At 37.0% G+C, this 22,493-nt stretch overlaps 1 protein-coding gene and 1 gene segment (V, D, J or C); both read left to right on the top strand.

Annotated features, from left to right (window-relative positions):
- The window catches only part of LOC123249460, a 232,614-nt gene that overhangs the window by 134,988 nt on the left and 75,133 nt on the right, over window positions 1-22,493 (top strand).
- Window positions 14,070-17,745, top strand: LOC123249462 (anionic trypsin-like). The gene is made up of 5 exons (XM_044678482.1): window positions 14,070-14,109; window positions 15,274-15,433; window positions 16,081-16,334; window positions 17,090-17,226; window positions 17,596-17,745. The coding sequence occupies exons 1-5, from the start codon at window positions 14,070-14,072 to the stop codon at window positions 17,743-17,745; spliced, it is 741 nt and encodes a 246-aa protein (XP_044534417.1).

Here is a 22,493-nt window from a genome sequence, read left to right as displayed (position 1 = left end):
AAATAAGAGAGAATAGGAAGGGTAGATTTAAGGGAGGATAGATGAAGGGAGACAGTGCTAAGCTAATAAACTCTAAGGATGTGCAAAAATATTTATAGCTCTTTTTTGAGAGGGCAAAGAATGAGAAACTAAAGAGGTGTCCATAAATTGGACTGTGGCTAAAAACCTTATGGCATATAAATGTGATGGAATGCTATTGTACTATAAGAAATGATGAAGGGGTTTTTCAGAGAAATCTGGTAAGTCTTGTGTGAACTGACAGAGTGAAGTGAATATAACCTGGAGAATAAATCATTCAATGACAACAATACAGTTGAGGCAAACTATGAAAGATTTAAGAACTCTGATTGGAATATTGAGCAATCGCAATGCCAAAGAGCTAATGATTAAGCATATTACCCAACTCCTAATGGAAAGGTTAGGAACTCAAAGTGCAAAATGAAGCATATTTCTGGATATGATCAATGTCAAAATTCATTTTGTTTGACTATGCATGTTTTTAAGAAGGCTTTTGTTTTCCTCTCAATTGAGGGGAAGAGGGTGTTGAAATGAGAAAGGGAAGGCATATTTTTGCCAAGTGAAATTATATGTGTATGTACAAATATATGGGATACTGATTAAAATTATTAATCAATCAAACCTATAAGATTCTATATTAATTGAATTATCCCATTGCCATGAGAAAAGCCAGGCATTTTGGAACCATGTTTAAACCTATTTCTAAGTAATTCCAAATATTAACTGGCTCTTTGTGTTGCAACTTCCTATTTGCAAATAAGAAAACTGAGCTTAAAAAGTAATTGGGATGAATACTATTTTTATCTAAAGTAAGAGAACTGATTGAAACAAAAAAAAATGTAAGTATAAATATAGAGAACAGAAGAGAGTGACCTCACTGAAGCAGCTAAAACTAAAAAAGGTGATGCCTTTGCCAGACTTTAAATATCGAAGCTATGGAAGAGCTTTGCAGTTTGCAAAAGCAGATCAAAATCTGCGTGCAGAAAAAATGAAGAGATTTCTTTCTCTGTGCCTCTCTTTTCATCACCTCATCCCCTCTTTGGAGGGAGATACTCAAACAAGGGAAATGCTACATTTAGTAGAGAGGAGACAAATACTCCAAGTAGACATAGATGCAGAAAGGCAGTCTCCTAATAAAGAAGATATAGATGTCATCCTCCAGTCAGCTCCTAGCTGCTGAACTTTCTAGCTGTCTCTTGAATCTGAAACTGACTTGCTTTTGTGTTGTCATTTCTTAAAGCTGATTTTTAAAAAGAAAAGAAAAGAAAAGAGAAATAATAAAGAAATATACAAGAGTATGCTAGCTATATTCTAAAGAGTTGAGTTTCTATTCCTGGGGAAAAACATAGAATCTATTATTAAAGAATGGTTAATGAACATTCTGAAAGGGAAATAATGGGCTTCTGGCCAAGATAGCTGCCCCACTTGAAGGCAAACTACTCAGTTTTACTCTGGCAAAACCATTGAATTTGTGTTAGATTGAATAATGATCTGAGAAACTATAACAAATGACCTCTTTCAACCTTAAAACTTTATAAAATGTAATTCAGTCCATAGTAATTAGGAAAGGTAGCCACCAATTCTGGGTGATCCAGCATAACCCCAAATTTGCCAGACTCTTGTAGCATTCAGGGGTCTGTGTCTAGGAACAATAGTAAAGCCACCACCCTCACCCCCAATAAAAAAGGGGGATAAAGAGGAAGTGTCATATAAACTTCACTCTTATCTGAAATGGATAAAGAATAATTTCACACACTCAGTTTCAAAGAGAACTATATCAAACTCAACAGGGAAACAAGTTGGGGTAAAGAGTTACTGTTAGAAGGAAAATGATATCATGAAGGAATAGCCACAAGTGCAATTGTCATCCTGATGCCAAAGGGGGGATTAAAAGAAATAAAAGCAAAGAACTAGAATCCAACAGAGTGCCCATTAATTTGGGAATGCTGAACAAATTGTCTTACATGAGCTTAAGGATAGCTAACAAAAGGGGACAACAGATGAAAATCAAAATACCCAATGAAATAGGTATAATTAGACAGTAGCTCCTCTGGAAAAAAAACATGGTTATTAATTAATTAAATTTATTAAATTTATTAATTAATTAAAACATGAGACTACATCCTCAATGTGAATCAAGGGTGCAACAGTAAAGGTAAGGTGCATTAAGTCTAGGATCAGGAATGTCTAAACCTTAAATGGACTATATTTAGATCTGGGTACCACAATTCTGGCCAAATGTTAAATGGGTACAATAGATTTCTTTGGACTTTTAGAAGGTTCTTTTGAACAAATGCCATTAAGTTTGTTATATGTGGTCCCAGATGATAGAATTAGGAATTATGTGGAACAGTGAAGAGGGAATTAGTGCACCTTGTTAGTAATGCCACCTCTTCCATTAAATAGTTCAGTTGTATTGATTGAACCAGATGATCAGTGAGCAGGTAGGAGGCACAATGGATAGAATGCTAGACCTGGAGTCTGTAAGTCCAGAGTTAAAATATGGCTTTAGATGCTTACTGCATGACCCCGGGCAAATCATTTTTGCCTCATTTTCCGCATCAATAAAAAGAAAAAAATAATAGCATCTTCTCCAGATTGTTGCAAAAATGAAATGAGAAAATATATGTAAATACTTGCTATTATTAACTCTAAGGACTCTAAGATTGTGTGTTTCTAAAAGTATTTATACCATACCTGGGGCTTCTTCTGCCCCCTTGAGCCCTAAGAAAAAAGCTTACCTAATTTGAAAGCATTCTGTGGGGCCACATTCACTCAAAACCATACTTTACCAACTTTAAATAATTAGTTAGGGGCAGCTGGGTGGCTCAGTGAACCAGGCCTACAGACAGGAGGTCCTGGGTTCAAATCTGGCCTCAGATCTTCCCACTTGTGTAACCTTGGAAAAGTCACTTAACCTCCATTGCCCAGCCCTTATCTTATGCCTTGGAACTAATACCTAGTATTGATTCTAAGATGGAAGTAAGGGTTTAAAAAAATAAATAGAGGAAACAAGTTTTTAAAAGCATATGCACTAAATAAAATAGCTTAGAGGGAAGAGTAGAAATAGAACATTTTACCTATGCATCTGGGGCACAGTCTTACAGGAAAACATATATCAGGGGATATAAATAAGAATTACAGACAGAGAAGAGGGCAGAACTTATGTGGTCAGCACATGGAAGGAAAGAGTAATATGTGGAGAAGAATTGTGACTGAGGAATATGTTTGTTATTACAATACACGCCTCTGGTGCTGCATCCTGTCTTCACATTGATGATGTATATCTGGGATGTGTGGGTGGGGACTCTTGAGTGTTGAATTTGGGATTCTTTGTACCATTATTTTTTCCCTTTAAGTTGTTATCACTCCTGCCACATACTTTATCCTTTTCTGTTGTCTTCATCAGCACTTCTTCCTCTCCCCATATGAGGAGACAATTCTGACATCTCTTTTTTTAGCTTAAAGCCCAGAGACTGAGTTTTGCACTTAAAAAAGTCATGTCCTTATAATTTAGTGATAAAGCTAGAGGAAAAAAATCACCATCTATGTTATAGCTTTCTTTCCATAAAGAAAGATCTGTCACTTCCTAGAGTCTAAATCCCAGGGGTTTAGTTCTCTTGGAACCAAAACCTGACAGACAGCTAATGAGAATCCATAGGCATTTACTCTGCCTTTTGAATTCATTTCATCCTGCTAGCACGATCAAAGTCTCTAGCCCAAGTCCCTATCTAATTTAGAGTTTCAAAGTACCCTTGAACTCTCCATCAATTCCTGATTTTTTGATAAAGAAGTCAACCTACATTTTGTGAAGCTTCATTCCAATATATTGCAAAGGGTTACACTGGCCTATACCACTAAAATCCTCAGGGTCTGCCATGTGAGGAAAGAGGGAAGGAATCAGAAAAAGGTAATTGGAGCCACTGTGAAAAAATCACTCTCCATTTCAACTCCTTTGGTCTAAATTTCTGCTTTTCACATGGAAATATGGACCAGCACAAACTTCCTGGGCTTTAAGCTATCCTCTGTTAGCTTCTGAGGAGGTTTGGATGGTTTCGATATACTCCTCAGAGAGACAGACCAATAGATCAGCAATGCACTTGAAGGCTCACATATGAAACCATGTCTTTGTTGAAGGAAGGGGCTGAGAAGAGTCTTCTCACTGTAACTTCATGCAATGTTTTTGCAGTTTTCCTGAATGGAATCCCTAAGAATCACTCACCCTAACTGGTTTGACAAATATTAGAAGGTAATGTCTGAACATAGTCATAGGAGAGTCTAAAAACCAGGCAAGAGTCAGTTAAAAAGATGAAAAAAGATGAAAAAAAGATGCCTAAGGGCTTCTCTGTCTAACTGGTTGGAGACAGACAGGGGATTGTGCAGTTTATATTTCTTTTTTTTTTTTTAATTCTAAAAAAGGTCTCTGGGACTACCAAGCTAAAGTTCTATTCCACCATTGGGGAGAAAAAGGTAACCTAGAAGTCATTCTTGATTTTTTACTCCATATAACAAATGTATTCCCAAATCTTGTAGATTCTACCTTCTCTACATCTCTTTCATCTGATACTCTGTCCAAATTTCCCTCTTCTTTCTCTCATCATCACCACAAGACTTATCTTTTCTAGGCTAAATATCTCAGCATCTTTAAGAACTCCTTATAGAGCATGGTTTTGAGAACTGTCACCCTGTTTACATTCCTAAAGATCTACTCTAGATTACCATTAATCCAAATCAAAATGGGACATTATAGATTTCTGTCAGCAAAGTTTGTACACTCACACATACAGACACACATAAGCACACATATTTATTCTCCATGAAAGTCTCCTTATATGTAGGCAATTCTATTTTCACTGACCAAACTTCATCAATTATTCCATCATCCATAAAAGTCGTTCCTTACTCAAACCTATCCTCTGCATAGCTTCCAAAGCAATTTCAAGAGCCTGAAGACAAATTATTCCTTTTATTCACACTACAGTCTAGTCCAGTGATGGCAAACGTATGGCATGGGTGCCAAAGATGGCACACAGAGTGCTTGCTCTCTGTGGGCATGCAACCACCCTCCCCCTGTCCCAGAGTTCATTACTAGAAAGACAGAGGGACCCAAGGGAGCTACTCCCTTCCCCCTCTCCATGTGCCTGAGGACATTTTTCACATCACCCATCTCTCTGCCCAGCCGATCAGTGGGGGAGCTTTTCCCCTCCCCTGTGTGGGGCAAGGGGGGCAGGACATGCCCATTAATTGGTGGAGAGAGGCACGGCATGTGGTCTCTGGGGAGGGTGGGCATGGCACTCCATCTCCAAAAGGAAACTATTCTTGTTGTTGCAGTTTCATGACATGCCATCTTCATGTCTTTATGCTGGCTTCCTCAAATGCCTTGAATGCCCTCCTTTTCAAATCTGCCTCTTAGAATCCTTGGCTTCTTTCAAGATTCAATTGAATCACTACTCTCTCATGAAGCCTTTCCCAGTTCCTCAATTATCAAGTGTCTTCCCCCTAGATGGTCTTGTAACTATTGTGTATATATTTCATACTTGGTGGGCCCTACCCCATCCAGGCTCACTCCCTCTGTGGGCTCATTTCCTTCCGACCAACATCCATGCTCATAGTTTGGAATTCTCCAGTCGGACTGGCTTTTGCTATTACTCTCAGAATATTACAGTAGCTCATGAGTCTTTACAGCATGCCTTTTATTAACAAATCACTCAATTGACTCAGTTGGCATAATTAACTTTTAACAAAAGCATAAGAACTGTGATTACACAACACTCCACCCAGAAATCTAAAATATACTCATCCACTAACACATTCATCACATGTGGGGAATAACGAGGATAATTTAAACCACCATGGAAATGGGGCAGACATGTGGGGACAAAATCTGGCAAGGGCAACTCACAGCTCTGGAACATGATTTTGATGGACTTTTCCCAAGGCCTCTCATAAAGTTCCCTAGGTGGTTCCATGGATAAATGAGGAAGTTTTCTGGCTAGACTGGGTTGCTTCTCATACATGCATATTAGCTTGGGTGGGTTGTTCCACTAAACTCTGTTACTCTGCTGCTATTCGGTTACTAGTCTGGGATATTACTCTGTTACCGAAGGAATTACACAAAAGTGGGGAAGTATATGCACATTGGAAACAAGGATGGGCCCCACATACCCAAACAATGCCAGGAATTAGGGAACAAAGATAGCTAGGGCACATATCTGGAGGAGGAACTCTTCTCCCTAGTGCTACAGAAGAAACAATTTCTTTCTAATGGTTTCATGATGCTGATTTCTAATGGACTTATTCTCTGCTGGGACTCATATTTCTGGTTCTTTTTCATCACTATCTTTTAATGGGGCTGGTTTTTTGGTAATCTATAGGAAAGATGTAGATATATGTAAATAGATAACTCCAATCATTTTAAATATGAGGTTTCATGTGTAATCTGAATGCCTTTGTCTTGAAGAGAAATACTTGATGGGAAATAAAGTTATATATGTTAGAAGTTGAATCTTTGTGAATTGTTACCATGGGCTTGAGATGGGGGAGGGGGAATGGATAAGGGTTAGAATGGTTAGGTACAAAATTTGAATATTTGTATTACCCACCCAGATTATCTTCACTGGGTTGAGCAACAGTGACAATGACAATGGGAGGGGTAATACTAGCCACTGGCATATGGTGGTGCATACCACCACTTGGTAGTATAGTAGTAGCAGTATCCACTGGTGGGAGTTTTATTTGACAGGAGCAATAAACATGGTAAATGCATCATAATAGTGGTTGAACAGCTTGGTATATATAGAGAATTAAGACAAATCAGTGGTTTAAGCCTCTAATAAGTCACTAAGGCTTAGTTTTCTTTAGCTCTGTATTGAGTCAATTATAAGAGGAGTTAGAATTTTATTAATAATTAATTGAGGAGACCTGGGTTTAAATTTGACCTCAGACACTTCCTAGCTGTGTGACCCTCAGTAAGTCACTTAACACCCCATTCCCTCATTGCCTAGCCTTTGCCACTTTTCTGCCTTGGATCCAACACACAATATTAAGCCTAAAGGTAAGGGTTTAATAATAACAACAACAACAACAATAACAATAATAATAACTAATGGAGTCTTTAGTAAACTGGATACTAATGACTTTAGGCAGAGGTTTTGAATATGTAGTTTCTGGGACACATAGAACCCATACTTGAATGTAGCCCAAAGCAAATTAAAATGTAACTGAAAAATATTTAATAAAATAAATATAAAACAATAAAATCTAGATAGCATTACATTTTTTAAAATCCTTATCTTCCATCTTAGAATCGATACTATGTATTGTTTCCAAGGCAGAAGAGTAGTAAAGGCAAGGCAATGAGGGTTAAGTGACTTGTCCAGGGCCACCTATCTAATAAGTGTCTGAGGTTGTATTTGAACCAAGGAACTCTTGTCTCTAGGCCTAGCTCTTAATCCACTGAGCCTCCAATCTGCCCCCCAGTAAGCTCAGTCAATATTCAGCCCACATAGATTCTTATATATGGATTAGTGACCCCAATTTCTATTTGAGTTTGGCAGTACTGTCTTAAAGAATAGATACCAGGGAGGCTCTAATCTTCAAAACAAGAAAGTGAAGAATATGTATGCACTATGCCTCCTAGACCAACCAATTTGTCTAGATAGAATCATCTCTAACTACATTTTTTTTTGTTGGGAAGAAGAATCAGAAAAGTGACTATCTCTTCCTTTTGCATTTTCCTTCCATCCCAAACTTCCAAACCATTCCAGATAGTGACATCTGCTGGTTATACAAAGTCATGGTTTCTCCCTCTATCTTAGTAGATAGCCTTTGTAACTGAAAGCAAAAAAGAAACCTATTCTCTGGTGGCCAATATCTGGGAATAAACCTATAGAGCATAAGCAAGAATTTTTTTTAATAACAAATTTATAGTTCATGACGCAGTATTCAAAAACTTTCTGGCTAAAGCAGCCACTGAAATTTGATCTTTTTTGGCATATCCCTTAAGATCCAGGTCATAATAAATTACCTCCATGTCAATGGAGTGTACACAAGAACAGCAAGGAAAGTGTATGCCCAAGATAAGATGCTATTAAGGATTCAATTCGAGAGTTAGGGATTAGAAGAAGCCAAGTTTGGGAAGCCAAGTCTTAAAAGATCTCAGAAAGACTACCAGTGTGTATATGACAAAGGCAAAACATACAGATATTTTAAAAAATCAAATTCATTACATATGTGAGACAATATCACATATGCAGATTAGAAATGAGCCACAAAATGACACAATTCTAGGATATATAGAAACAGAGAGCTACACAATGTCTTTCAGTTCTCTGTAGATTCCCAGTACATAGATACAGAACAGTATACTACAAAAAGTGTTAGATAAGGAATTGGCTTCTCTACTAATTAGCCATAGGATCATAGGTGAGCCTCCTTACCCAAGTTTTAGTTTCCTTCATCTGATTGGTGATTTCTTTTTCTGGTCCACTGTAGTTCCCAAAATGTAAGATCCTGATATTTTACTTTTGATGATCATGGATGTTACAGACACTATGTAGAAGAAGGGTGGAGTCACTTCTTTCTAGAGCTCTGGAGTCTCTGAGTACTGCAAAAACATCTGAGGCTGTGTGAGAAGACCTCTCACTCGTTCCTACCCTGATGGGTACCTTGATTCTCTACTGCATGTTTTTTTTCCTCCTGGGAATAGGTGAATCCTTGATTCTAATGAAAACCCCCTTGTTCAAAATTTCCAATTTCAACTCCAAACTCTTTCCTTATCTCTCTGACATCTAACTTATTCTCAGTAATTTCTTAACTTTTTTTTCCCTTTCTCCACAGATCCCATGGATTCTGGAGTCACTCAGAATTTTAAATATCTGGTCAAAGAGATGGGACACAAGGTGACCCTGAGATGTGATCAGGATCTGAAACATGACTATATGTACTGGTATCGACAAGACCCAGGATTAGGATTAAAACTTATCTACTATTCTGTGGATGTGGACATCACAGACAAAGGTGAAATCTCAGCTGGCTATAGTGCCTCTAGGACAGAGCAGCAATTCTTTCTTCTAATCCTGGACTCTGCAAACAGAAACCAGACATCTGAGTATTTCTGTGCCAGCAGTTTAACCACAGCACAGCAAAGTATCCTCCTCCCTGAACAAAAAGGGCAATCATGAGACACTATGGTTCAGATGGAACTAGTCTACTTCAGAAAAAGAGAATGAAATGTCATTTCAGAGGCACATATCAACACAGTGTTATTGTTCCTTAGAATCTTCCCATTACTATCTGTTTTGTAAATCTCAGTCTGGATGGATGTCTTTCATGGGTGTCTCTCTGGTGATAGATAGATTAAGAAACAGGAAAAAGTTTTGTCCTAATTCTGTCATTCCCCCAATAGATACCCTCCATTTCTATTTCAAGAAGGGCTTTCTCAACTCTTAGAAATTGATAATTAAAGAGAAATTGTCCTGAAAAGAGTGCCTTAAATTATCTGGTTTTGCATTATTAGCTCTTGAAAGCAAAGATATCTTTCATTTTCTCGAATACATTCAAGTCACCTTTCTTTCAATAAACATCATACACCTAATTACATAGGGGCCTAATTCTTGAAGATCCAGGATCGAGAGCCAATTATAAACATTTCTAAGAGCATTTACACCTCAGGAAATCTGATGCTACAATTCAGGGTTTGATTTGTTGTTTTTGTTGCTTGTCTAGATTTAAGGAAATGATGGGGGAAATGTTGACAATGCAGATTAAATTTAAAAGTGTATCATGCATGCATTTTTTTTCAGGAAAGACACTTGCGAAACATTTTTTTTTAAACCTTACCTTACGTCTTGGAGTCAATACTGTGTATTGGCTCCAAGGCAGAAGAGTGGTAAGGGTAGGCAATGGGGGTCAAGTGACTTGCCCAGGGTCACACAGCTGAGAAGTGACTTGTGAAACATTTTTAAAAATTATCGCCATACCACTGACTCAGATCCAAACAAATCCTTAGAATAGAGAATGGCCTCAGAAAAATTATTCTGAATAATATCCTGGTCACATCTTATCATTATTGCCTCCATTCTCTTTCCCTTTCCCTCCATTTTTAGCAGTCATATTGACTTCCAAGCACAGGTCAACATTTCTAAAAAAAAATCTCCTAATGGGAAAAAAGTAATAATTCTCTTTTATCCTTTCATAAAAGTGAGAAGCCTCAAAGCCTCAAAGGCTGCCCAGAATTGGCTGAGTCTCTGCTGCCTAATTACAACAAACTCTTCATTTGCCTTGTAATTACAGTCTCCCAATAATAAAGATGATGAAATGATAATGATGTGATAGCATTGGTGAGGATGAAGATGATGATAGATAGTACTGACATACTTTCTTAAGCTTTGTAAAGTGTTACAAATATTATCTCATCTTATCCTCCCAGCAACCCCTGGGAATTACGTGCTATTTTTATTTCTATTTTACAAATGGGTAAAGTGAGGCAACCAGTGGTAAAAGTATCCAAGTTGGGATCAGAACTCAGGTCTCCTTGATTTCAAGTCCAATAATAACCATTGCACCATCTAGATGTCCTATATGTACAGAATGGTTTGATTAATGATATGGTAGTCCTATGTCTTTTCTATGATTCATATATACAACTTCCTTAACTTGCAAACCTGGGTGGAAGTTCTAATGAATAAAACCATAGAATCATATATTCAGTAATGGAAGCATCTTAGAAATCAATTACTAGGACCTTCTAATTTTCAAACCATACTATTGCTCTCAGTTTTTTCTCCTCTAGTCCTGCTAGGTGAGAAGTGTCAAAGGGAAGCCTTCAGTGTGCTAGATTCCTAGGTACATTCCTCCTATGTCCTCTAAGTTTTGATAGATTTTATCTCCTATCTCCTTGTTTTTGTATTGGGTGTCTCTTAGGCTATAATACAAACCTCCTAATTTTTTCTCCTTATAATCTCTATTTTTCCTTCAAAAATGATTTTGAGCCACTTCTACATGAAGATTTATAAAAGTTTTATTTTTTTTTAATTTGACATTATTTTCTTTCCCTCCTTTTGGAGGGGGAAAAGCCTTGAAATAAGTATGCCTAGTCAAGTAAAACAAATTGCTGAATTAGCAATCCCAAAAATGTTTCTTTCTTTACTTGAACCCATCACTTCTCTGTTAAGAGATGGGTAAACATGCTTCATTATCACTGCTTTGAAATAATGACTAGTTATTCCATTGATAAGAGTTCTTTTCTTTTGAAGTTCTCTATTGTTAGAATGTGTGGTTATTATAATTGTTCTAGTTCTACTGCCCTCATTCTGCATCAGTTCATACAAGTTTTCCTAGACTTTTCTGAAATAGTCCTTTGAAAAATCATTTCTTGTAGCAAAATAATATTCCATAATATTCATATGATAATTTGTTCTGCCATTCCCCTAATGATGGGTTCTACTTTAGTTTCCAATTCTTGGTCATCAAAAGAAGAGCTGCCATAAATATTTTTGTGCATTTAGGACCTTTTTCCTCTTTCCTTAATCATATTGTGGTGATAGACCTCATAGCAGTGTGATAATCAGATTAAACCTACCCTGTCCATTTTTAGATTTAATGACCAAAAGTGTAACAACCCCATTTAATTCACAAGTTGGGTGGTCTGCAACCCACATGTGCAAAGTTGGGTGACAAATCAGAATTGACTGACTGCCCCCTGGGCAGTCCTAAGCAAAGCGTTTGTTGTGATTGGACATGTGAACTAGAGGAAGGCACAGGAAGTGACACAAAAGAAGCGCTTTTAAAAGGCAGTGACAACTTCCTGTGAGACAGTTCTGCTTAGTTCTTGGAGTTGGAGTTCTTGTTTGGTTTCTGGAGCTGAAGCTCGAGTACATGTTCTGCTCTTCTCTTCAGCCTGGAACTGGACTTGGAGGAGAGCTGGCGGGGACCTTGGGCTAGGTGAGACTTCTCTTAAGATCTTCTTTGGAACTACATGTGGTGAGTGTAAAGACTGACTCTGGATTTCTCTGAAGGAATTCTTCAGATTGATGTGTCAAAGGTTATACACCATTTAGAAATTTGTGGGGCAAAAGAAAAAATCGTTTTCCAGATCAAATCACAGTTCCAGTAACTGTATATTACTATACCTGTTTTCCTGCAGTTTTTTCAATATTTACAGTTTTCCCTTTTGTCAGCTTTGCCAGTCTCAGGAGAGATGCTTTAATTTTTATTTCTCTAATTATTACTGATATAAAACATTTTTATATGACTATTGATATCTGATTATTTCCTTAGAAAATTTTGTTCATATCCTTTAGCCATTTTTAAATTGGGGATGGCTCTTATTATAAATTTAAATCAATTTCATATATATTTTAGAAATGAGATACTCATCAAAAAAACTCATTGCAAAGATTTTTTTCTACTTACCTGTTTATGAAAACTTTCTTGAATCACTCATAGTGCCTGGCAAATTAGACACAGAATAAATGCTTATTTTCTAACTAATAGATTGATTGATTAACACAGTCTGTCCAGCCTTCAATATGGCAGTGCCTTCACTTTTCCTACCTATCTCCAGTCCATAGCTTCTTTCACCTTTCTCCCTTTTTGAGGGTTTTTACTTCTACTTGGTTTTCCACTAGGTGGTAGTGGCACATTCTATATTTGTTCTTATGTTCTTCACTCCAGGTCCCTTAAATTATTCCATTTAAGATATAGGTGAGAAGAATGAATTTTAATTCATTCTGTTTAATTCATTCTGTTAATCAAAGGTTAATCAAAAGTTAATCAAAGGGCAAATGATGAAAAATCACTCACTTAAACAACGATTCACCAGAATCTCTTGATCTGTTGTCCTTGTTTTAATTTTGCATGGGAACAATCATATTAATAACTCAGATTTACATTTTGCAAATAGTATTCCTTACAACTTTGTCAGGGTTGTGACACAATTATTATGATTCCCATTTTACAGATTAACAATCCGAGTCTCCAAAATAACCTTAGGAGTCTAGAATCCCACAACTAGAAAATAACAGATGTCAAACTAGAACTCAGGTCTTCTATTTCTAAAATCAGTATATCTGCTAGTCTTTCAGGTAGAGTCCTAAACCATAAAAGTTATGCCTTTTATAGAGTTAACACTTTTCTAAAGTTTTGTTTAATTAATTTTATTTATCATTAAATTTTATTCATTTATATTTTTAGAAAATTATTTATACTTTATTAAAAATCAAAATTTACTTAAATCATTTTGATTTCAACTAAAAAAAGCAAACACACACGATGGGCCAGAATCATTAGAAAAATGATGTTTCAAGGACAGAGATAATAATAACAACAACAATTATAATATTTATGTAACACTTTGTGGTCTGCAAAGCACTTTCTCATTTGATTCTTATGACAAGCTTATTAGGTAGGTGCTCTTCTTATTTCCATTTTATAGGTGTGGAAACTGAGGCACAGAAACTTTAAGTGACTTGGCCAGGATCACTCATTGAGTAAATATTTGAAGTTGAATTTGAACACTAGCATTCCTCACCCCAGAACCTGGACTCTATCCAAAACCTTCTGTATCTGCATATATAATGGGAGTATGGGAATATTACATACTCCCTGTATATGGGGAGTATATGGCCCTCTAAAAAGACAGTGATGAAGCTGTAGATCCTTATGATGAGTGAAGTCACATTACAAACCTCACTTAGGAGGGCTATTTTGTTGTCAGAACTGAAGATCATCCTTCCTGTGGGACAGAACCCTGAGCTAGACATCAAGGCATCAATTATTTGGAATGCTCATGAAAACTTAGTTATCATTTAAAAGATATTTATCTATGAAAATACTAAAAATAGGACAACTGATACAAGATGGTAGGAAAGGGAAAGCTGACAGTTGTCTGCCGGCATATGAGTGTGTGTGTGTTTGTGTGTGTGTGTGTGTGTGTTTCTGTGTGTATGATGGATGGAAAAGATGACCTTCTGCTTTACATTTTCTCCTGCCCCAAAAGAATATAAAAAGCTGAGGGTCTCCATCGAAAAGTCATCCACATCTCTGCCAACATGAATCCTCTTCTGATCCTGGCTTTTGTTCGAGCAGCTGGTGAGACCTCCTAAACATCTGATATCCCCTTATATCTATGGCCTGTAGAACATTCTGACTTTCTCTGAATCTAACCTTAGTTCTTCTTCAGTCATTGTTCTTCCCCATTCTCCATATTGGTCTAGTTCTCTCCTTACATATGAACTTCTTGCTTCCCTTTCCAAGTCTGCCTTCATTCACCTCTCTTTGTCATGACAACAATAAGATCTTTTTCACTTAATCAAACCTCTCAATTGAGAGATAGGACTGGAAACTTCTGGGGGAATAAACTAGGAAGGAAGAAATCAGTACCAAGTGGAAAAAGTCCGTGGAAACAAAAGGGTCAACAACAAGTGAATCCAAAGAATAGTTTGAATAGGGAGGGACAGGAAAAAGGAAGGGAAGAGATCACATTCAAAGTGACTAAATGTGATCCTCTTAAGGTAAGGAAATATTTCATTTTTATTTTTGGATTCCCCCAGGTCTAACTGGTGATTTCCCCAGTTCAAGAGCCTGGAACAAGAGTAAGAACTTAATCAACTATTATTGATTGATTCTACTACCTGTGAGAATAAGAATGTTCTAATATGCTACTCAGTTTTTTCATCTAAAGAGTTAGATTGTAGGAAAGACTGTGTAAAATAAGATAGAGCCCAATGCAAGATGCAGCTTGAGGACAAGCTACAAGAAGCTAAAATGACAAGAAGGCGAAAGAATGTCCAAGAGGGTAAGAGGACCTTATCATATAAGTGGGACTTAAAAGAGTTCTTAAAAGAACATGGATAAGTGAAATATAATTTATTACTAGTCATTCTTATTCTCTTCCATATGATTCTGGGGTTCTGTAAGACTAACCATTGTTTAAGTCTAGAAGAATCCAGAGGAGAGACAGACAGAGGTCAACAGAGACAGAGAAAGACTGAGATACATGGAGTGAAAGAAAAAAAGAGAAACAGAGATAGACATACAGACAGAACACAGAAAGAAAGAGAAACAAAGAGAAAGGGAGGTAGAGTAAAACAGAAACAGAGAGAGCTATTGACTATGCTAACCATGTTCATAATAGCAATGATTTCCAGACTTTGAAGGGACTTTATAGAAGATGCATTCTAGAAATCACCCCTAGAACTCAGGGCTTATGCCTCACATTCTTCTAAATTCTTGTCTCCAAATTTTTCCTCCAAGTTGCTTTCTCCACTGACATTGATGATAAGATCATTGGGGGCTACACCTGTGAGGAGAATGGTGTCCCCTACCAGGTGTCCCTGAATATTGGCAAACATTACTGTGGTGGCTCCCTCATCAATGAACAGTGGGTGGTGTCAGCCGCTCATTGCTACAGACCGTAAGTGATAGTATTTGCGCTGCCTCCAGGGTGGGTTCCAAAGCCAGATAGTTATGGTACCTCTCAGAGACTTCATGAGGAAAATGGGTGCAATTTGGGTTGAAGAGCAGAAATTCATAGAAGTTACTCATCGTCCACAAAGAAGACTGAGATAAAAAGGAGCAAAGTTAGTGGTGGAGTGGAAAGAGGATAAACCATAGATTAAAGCTGGTATCATGAAGTTCAATGTGAGTGATATAGGATAAAGAAAAAGCTCAAAGAGTTGGGAAGGAAGCAAAATCTCCAAATATCTATGAATAATGATTATTTTCCTCTCCACATCAACTTATCACTAAGGCAAGAAGTAGGTAGGCTTCTGCAACATGTACACCCATCCCTTACATTTCTCCACAGGGCAGGATTACAGCCAGTGTTACTGGATTTGTCCAACTGATCTCCCTAAACACACACACACACACACACACACACATACACACACACACACACACACACACACACAAGCATACACAATAGCACAACTTACATCATTTACATTACATTTAGAGTGATCCAAGCAGTATTGAATCCTAGATAGAAGGTCTACAAAGTTCTTAGAAGGAAATATTCCTTGTGGCCACAACCACACTGAAAATAATTGTCCCCATCAGCCAATATCAGGTGAGACTGGGAGAGTTTAACATCCTGGTGAATGAGGGAAATGAACAGATTATTGACTCAGAAAAGGTCATCCGCCATCCAAACTTCAACATGAGGACCTACAATAATGACATCATGCTGATCAAGTTGAAAACCCCAGCTCTCCTCAGTAGTCGGGTGACTGCCATCTCTCTGCCCAAGTCCTGTGCATCTGCAGGCACTGAGTGTCTCATCTCTGGATGGGGCAACACTGCAAGTTCTGGTCGTGAGTAGCTTTGCCCTATTTCATGGCCCCCTATTAAATTTCAACTCACTGTTAAATTTCTCAAAATTGTAAATATTTTAAATACACTGCTATGATATTATTTTCTGTGAGGTTAGCACAACACCATCTTATTGCACCTCATAATTTGACTTCAAGCTAATATTCATTCATCAAACACTTTCAGGTGACTTATATAAAGGGAAATGTACTATTTGCTTTGGGAAGTACATGAACATGCAAAAACTCTTTGAAGGAAGGTTATAGTCAAACAAGGAGAGAGACAGAGACTGGATCTGTGATTTCATTGCAATATGGAGACTCTCGACCACTGTGCAGCAACACTTCTGTAATTTAGCATTCAGAGAGAAATGCTTACAACACTAAGAGGATAAGTGATTTTCCCCATGTCAAATAGGCAGTATGGGTCAGACACAAGATTTAAATATCAATCCTCCTGGTTCCAAGGCCAGTTCTCTATCCAATATGCATTACTGCCTCCCTCCAATCCAGCTTAAAACAATTATACAAACAACTGTCATGCAGAGAAGAATGAAATATGTAAAGAGAAATATAAGGAATTGTAGGAGATCAGAGGAAGGCGAGATAGAAACTATCTTCTCTTTTCTGGATGAAAATTCCCGAAGTCTTTTTCTCCCAACTCTGCTCTTAGGATTTACACTTTGTTAGATATGGGGTGCCTTCTTCTTTACTCTATCAATATTTTTTACCCTTCTACAATCCCATTTTCTTCACAGTTGACTACCCAGACTTTCTGCAGTGTTTGAATGTTCCCATTCTATCTAATGCCCAATGTAACTACTCCTATCCTGGTCAAATCACAGAAAACATGATCTGTGCTGGCTTCCTAGAGGGTGGCAAGGATTCCTGCCAGGTAAGGCTTTGCTTTTCTGAAAGTTGAAGAAAAAACTCTTTTATTAAGTCCAATGGGGATCAGGGCTTGGGAGAAGCATTAAGATCTCAGAAAAGAAAGAAAAGAGAGGGTATTAACTTACCTGTTCCTTCTAGAGAGGCCTAACATGAGTGGAAGGTGAGATAAATGGTGATAGTAATAAAGATCTGGAGGAATGGAAATGGTAAGTGAAATGTGATGTTGCACAAAGTATGTATTAGATGACCATAGAGCCAAGAATTGGGCTAGATGACTTTTGAGATCTCTTCCAAGTCTTAGTCTAAGACTACATGCTTCAGACTAAGTCCTTTCCTTTCCCTCCCCTCATTTATCCATGTTCTTTATACTCAGGGTGACTCTGGTGGCCCCTTTGTCTGCAATGGAGAACTCCAGGGTGTTGTCTCCTGGGGCATTGGTTGTGCCCAGAAGAATTTCCCTGGTGTCTACACCAAAGTTTGCAACTACGTGGACTGGATCGAGAGTACTATTGCTGCCAATTAAATTCCCCTGATCCCCTTTACTGTCCCTTCCTTCATATTCTGGGTGGGGTCATGATGGAAATAAAATGATGCGTTATTAATTGCTTGTGTCTGTGCTTCAGTTTATGTTTATTTTTCTTCTAAGAAAGTGTGAATTTTTTCGACCAATATATGGCAACATAGCACAGCCTGAAGGCAAACTCACCCCTCCAGGGGTGAGTTCATGTAACTCCTGATATCTAAACAAGAGGATGGTTCTCTCAGAGATAGGAGGAATATTTTCCCCTTTGGTTAAAAAAGCAAAAGCAAACATAACAGATTCATTTTTTTGCATGTCACTTCTATAGGGGGGTAATTTCAACATCAATTCATCTTAATTCCTACTGAGGAGTAAGTGGTATTATAGCCCTGCTAAGTATCACTGGGAGACATCCCTAAAGGAATCATATGGAAGTGAAATCTCAAAGGCTCTGGAGGGGCTGTCAACCCTCACTGTTTCTTCCTGAAGCTATTTGACAATTATTTCCCTTCATCTTCTCTTTTCATTCTCTACATCCTCTCCCTTTTCATTAACCTATCAATCTATTCATTGAATGACTTCTTTAGTGAGTACTACTAGACCCTAGGTTGAAGGAAAAAAATATTAACTAAGATGTGGTCCTTGTCCCATGGACTTCATAGCATAGTAGGGAGATATATTTACAGAAGCAAATGGAATATAAAATAAGATATGAGAAGTGCATTAAGAGGTGTGGAATAAACTACGACAATGCCTGAAGGTATATGGCAATGGACAAGACATTGTCTTCTCTCAGTCCTTTAGTTTACTTATTTGTAAAATGGGGCTCATAATAGTAGCTAATTCACAAGGTTTGTGGAAGGGTGAATGAAATATCATGCCAAGCATTTTATAAACCATAAAGAATTATATGTTTTAGCCATTATTATATTATTACCATCACTGGGTACCAGGGAAGGTTTCATGTAGGAATTGATGTTAAAATTAGACTTTTAAAGAAGAAGGGGAATAGTAGGCAAAAAAAGAAAGAAAAAAGCAGATGTGTCAGGGATCACTTGGTCTCTCTTCTGATTCCCAGGCTGTGGGACTCTAAATGGACAATTCTCATCTATAAGAATAGGAATGCTGGTATTTTAGCCTGGTGAAGAAAAGTTGATAGTGCCAGAGGATAGGAATCCTGGAGAAAGAAGTTCTGAAGTGTCCAGGAAGGTAATCTAGTATGTCAGGAGTAAGGAACACATCTGTGTTTCATAGAGTGAAAAGAAAATGTAGGAAAGAAAGCAGAAAATATACATGCTAAATGAGAAGCAATATATAGCATGGGAGAAAAAAGTGATAGATCTAGTCAAAATGGATCTGGGTTCATATCCTGACTCTAATATGTCTGAATTTGGATAGGCTATTTAAACTGTCTTAATTTAACTTTCCTAATCAGTAAAATCTGGGCAGTAATGCTTACAGGCTTTGAGGAAACATTCTTCAAGGCTCAAAGCATGAATTGTTATTTAAAATGGTTAGAATATGACAAGAAATGGCTTATTGGACAGCCAAGGATGAGTAAATTCAGCTGGAACTAAAAGGCAGATAATATGGAATTTCTAGGGAACCAAACAATAATAATCCTAAATTCAAAATTGACTGGAACCTGGAGGAATATATCCAGCCCAAATTAAGTCAATAAGATATAAATGAAATGTAAGATTCTGATATTTTACTTTTGATAATACACTATGTAGAAGAAGTAGAGGATTCACTTCTTTCTCAAGCTCTGAGTCTTTGAGTGTTGCAAAAACATCTGTGGCTATGTGAGCGAACCTCTCACTCATTCCTCTCTTCATAGGTATCATTATTCTCTATTATATGGGGGTGGTTTCTATTGGGAATAGGGGAGTCCTTGATTCAAATGAGAATATCCTTGTTCAAAATTTCCAATTTCAACTCCAAACCTTTTCCTTGTATCTCTGACACCTAAATTCTTCCTCTGCTATTTCTTAGCTCTTTTCTCCCTTTCCCCATAGGTCCTATGGATTCTGGAGTCACTCAGAATTTTAAATCTCTGGTCAAAGAGATGGGGTGTACGGTAAAACTGAGATGTGATTAGGATCTGATGATATGTGACTACATGTACTATTATCAACAAGATCCACAGTTGGGGTGAAAGCTTATCTACTATTGTGTGGATGTGGACATCACAGACAAAGGCTAAATCTCAGGTGGCTATAGTGTCTCTACAACAGAGCAGCAATACTTTCTTCTAATCCTGGACTATACAAACAGAAACCAGATATCTGAGTATTTCTGAGCCACCAGCTTAATCACAGCACAGCAAAGCATTCTCCTCCCTGAACAAAAGGGACAATATGGCTCAGTTGGATCTAGTCTACTTCAGAAAAAGAGAATGAAATGTAATTTCAGAAGCACATATCAACCCAGAGCTATTGTTCCTTAGAATCTTCACATTACTCTCTGTTTTGTAAATCTCCATCTTGATGGATGACTATCATGGGTGTCTCTCTTGTGATAGGTAGATGGGGAGCTAGCTAAAAGGAGCTAGCTAATTCTGTCATCTCCCCAATGGATACCTTCTATTTCTTTTTCCATGAGGGCTTTCTCAGCTTTTAGAAATTGATAATTAAAGAGAAATTGTCCTAAAAAGAGTGCCTTATGTTATCTGGCTTTCCATTATTAGCTCTTTCAAATAAAGATTTATTATATTTTCTCGATTACATTCAAGTCACCTTTCCTTTACTAAGCATCATAGCCCTAATTGTATAGGTGCCTAATCCTTGAAGATCTGGGATTCAGAGCACCAATTATTAACATTTCCATGAGCATTTTTACACCTCAGGATATCAGATGCTACAAATCAGTGTTTGATTTGTTGGTTTTGTTGATAATCTAGAATTAAGAAATTGATGGAAAAAATGTTGACTATGAGGATTAAACTTAAAAGTGTGTCATGCATGCATGGCTCTGGAAAGTCACTTGTGAAACATTTATTAAATTTAAAAAATTATCAGCACACCATTGAATCAAGTCCAAATAAATCCTTACAGCAGGGAATGGCCTCAGAAAAAGTAACCTGAATGATATCTTGGCCACATTTTGTCATCATTGCCTCCACTCCCTCTCCCTTCTCCTCCATCTTTAGCAGTCATATTGACTTCCAAGCACAGGTTCAACATTTCTAAAACTACAAAGCATCTCCTAATGTTAAAAAAGTTAGAATTCTCTTTCATTCTTTCATAAAAGTGAGAAATCTCAAATGTAGGATATGCCCAGAATTCCATGGCTGAGTCTCTGCTGTCTAATTACAACAAACTATTTGCCTTTGTAATTACAATCTCCCAATAAGAAAGATGATGATAATGATGATAATGTGGTAGCAGTGGTGATGATGAAGATGATGATAGCTAGTATTTACATAGTTTCGTTAACTTGCAAACCTGGATGGAAGTTCTAATGAATAAAACCATAAAATCATATATTCAGTAATGGAAGCATCTTAGAATTAATTACTAGGACCTTCTAATTTTCAAACCATATTATTGCTCTCAGTTTTTTCTCCTCTAGCCCTGCTAGGTGAGAAGTGTCACAGGGAAGCCTTCAGTGTGCTAAATTCCTAAGTACATTCCTCCTCTGTCCTCTAAGTTTTGATAGATTTTATCTCCTGTCTCCTTGTTTTTGTATTGGGTGTCTCTTAGGCTATAATACAAATCTCCTAATTTTTTCTCCTTATAATCTCTATTTTTCCTCCAAAAGTGAATTTGAGCCACTTCTACATGAAGATTTATAAAATTTTTATTTTTTTAAATTTGACATTATTTTCTTTTCCTCCTAACCCATTTGGAGGGGAAAAAACCTTGAAACAAGTATGCCTAGTCAAGTAAAACAAATTGCTGAATTAGCCATGTCCCAAAAATGTTTGTTTCTTTACTTGAACCCATAACTTCTCTGTTAAGAGATGGGTAAACATGCTTCATTACCAGTGCTTTGAAATAATGACTAGTCATTCCATTGATAAGAGTTTTTTTCTTTTGAAGTTCTCTGTTGTTAAAATATATTGTTATTATAATTGTTCTAGTTCTACTGATTTCATCCTACATCAGCTCATATAAGTTTCCCTAGATTTCTCTGAAATAGTCCTTTTTAAAATCATTACTCATTGCAAAATCATATTCCATAATATTCATATAATAATTTGTTCTGTCATTCCCCTAATGATGGACACTACTTTAGTTTCCAATTCTATGCCATCACAAAAAGAGCTGCCATAAATATTTTGGGGGCATTTAGGATCTTTTTCCCCTTTCCTTAATCATTTTGTGGTGTTAGACCTCAAAGCAGTATTGATGGGTCAAAGGGTATACACAGTTTAGAAATTTGCAGGCAAAGGACAAAATCATTTTCCAGATCAAATCACAGTTCCAATAACAGTATATTACTATACCTGTTTTCCTGAAGTTTTTCTAATATCTATAATTTTTCTTCTTGTCAGCTTTCCCAGTCTCAGGAGAGATGCTTTAATTTTTATTTCTCTAATTATTACTGATCTGAAACACTTTTTATATGACTATTGATACCTGATTTTTTCCTTAGAAAATTCTGTTCATATCCTTTGGCCATTTTTAAATTGGGGATGGCTCTTATTATAAATTTGAATCAATTCCTTTTATATTTTGGATATGAGACTCTCATCAGAGAACTCATTGCAAAAATTTTTTCTAAGTTACCTACTTATGAAAACTTTC

This window comes from Gracilinanus agilis, chromosome 5, assembly GCF_016433145.1.
Source record: "Gracilinanus agilis isolate LMUSP501 chromosome 5, AgileGrace, whole genome shotgun sequence".
Lineage (NCBI taxonomy): Eukaryota > Metazoa > Chordata > Mammalia > Didelphimorphia > Didelphidae > Gracilinanus > Gracilinanus agilis.
The sequence above is the reverse complement of the archived record's forward strand: the minus strand, read 5'-3'. Positions and strand labels throughout refer to the sequence as shown.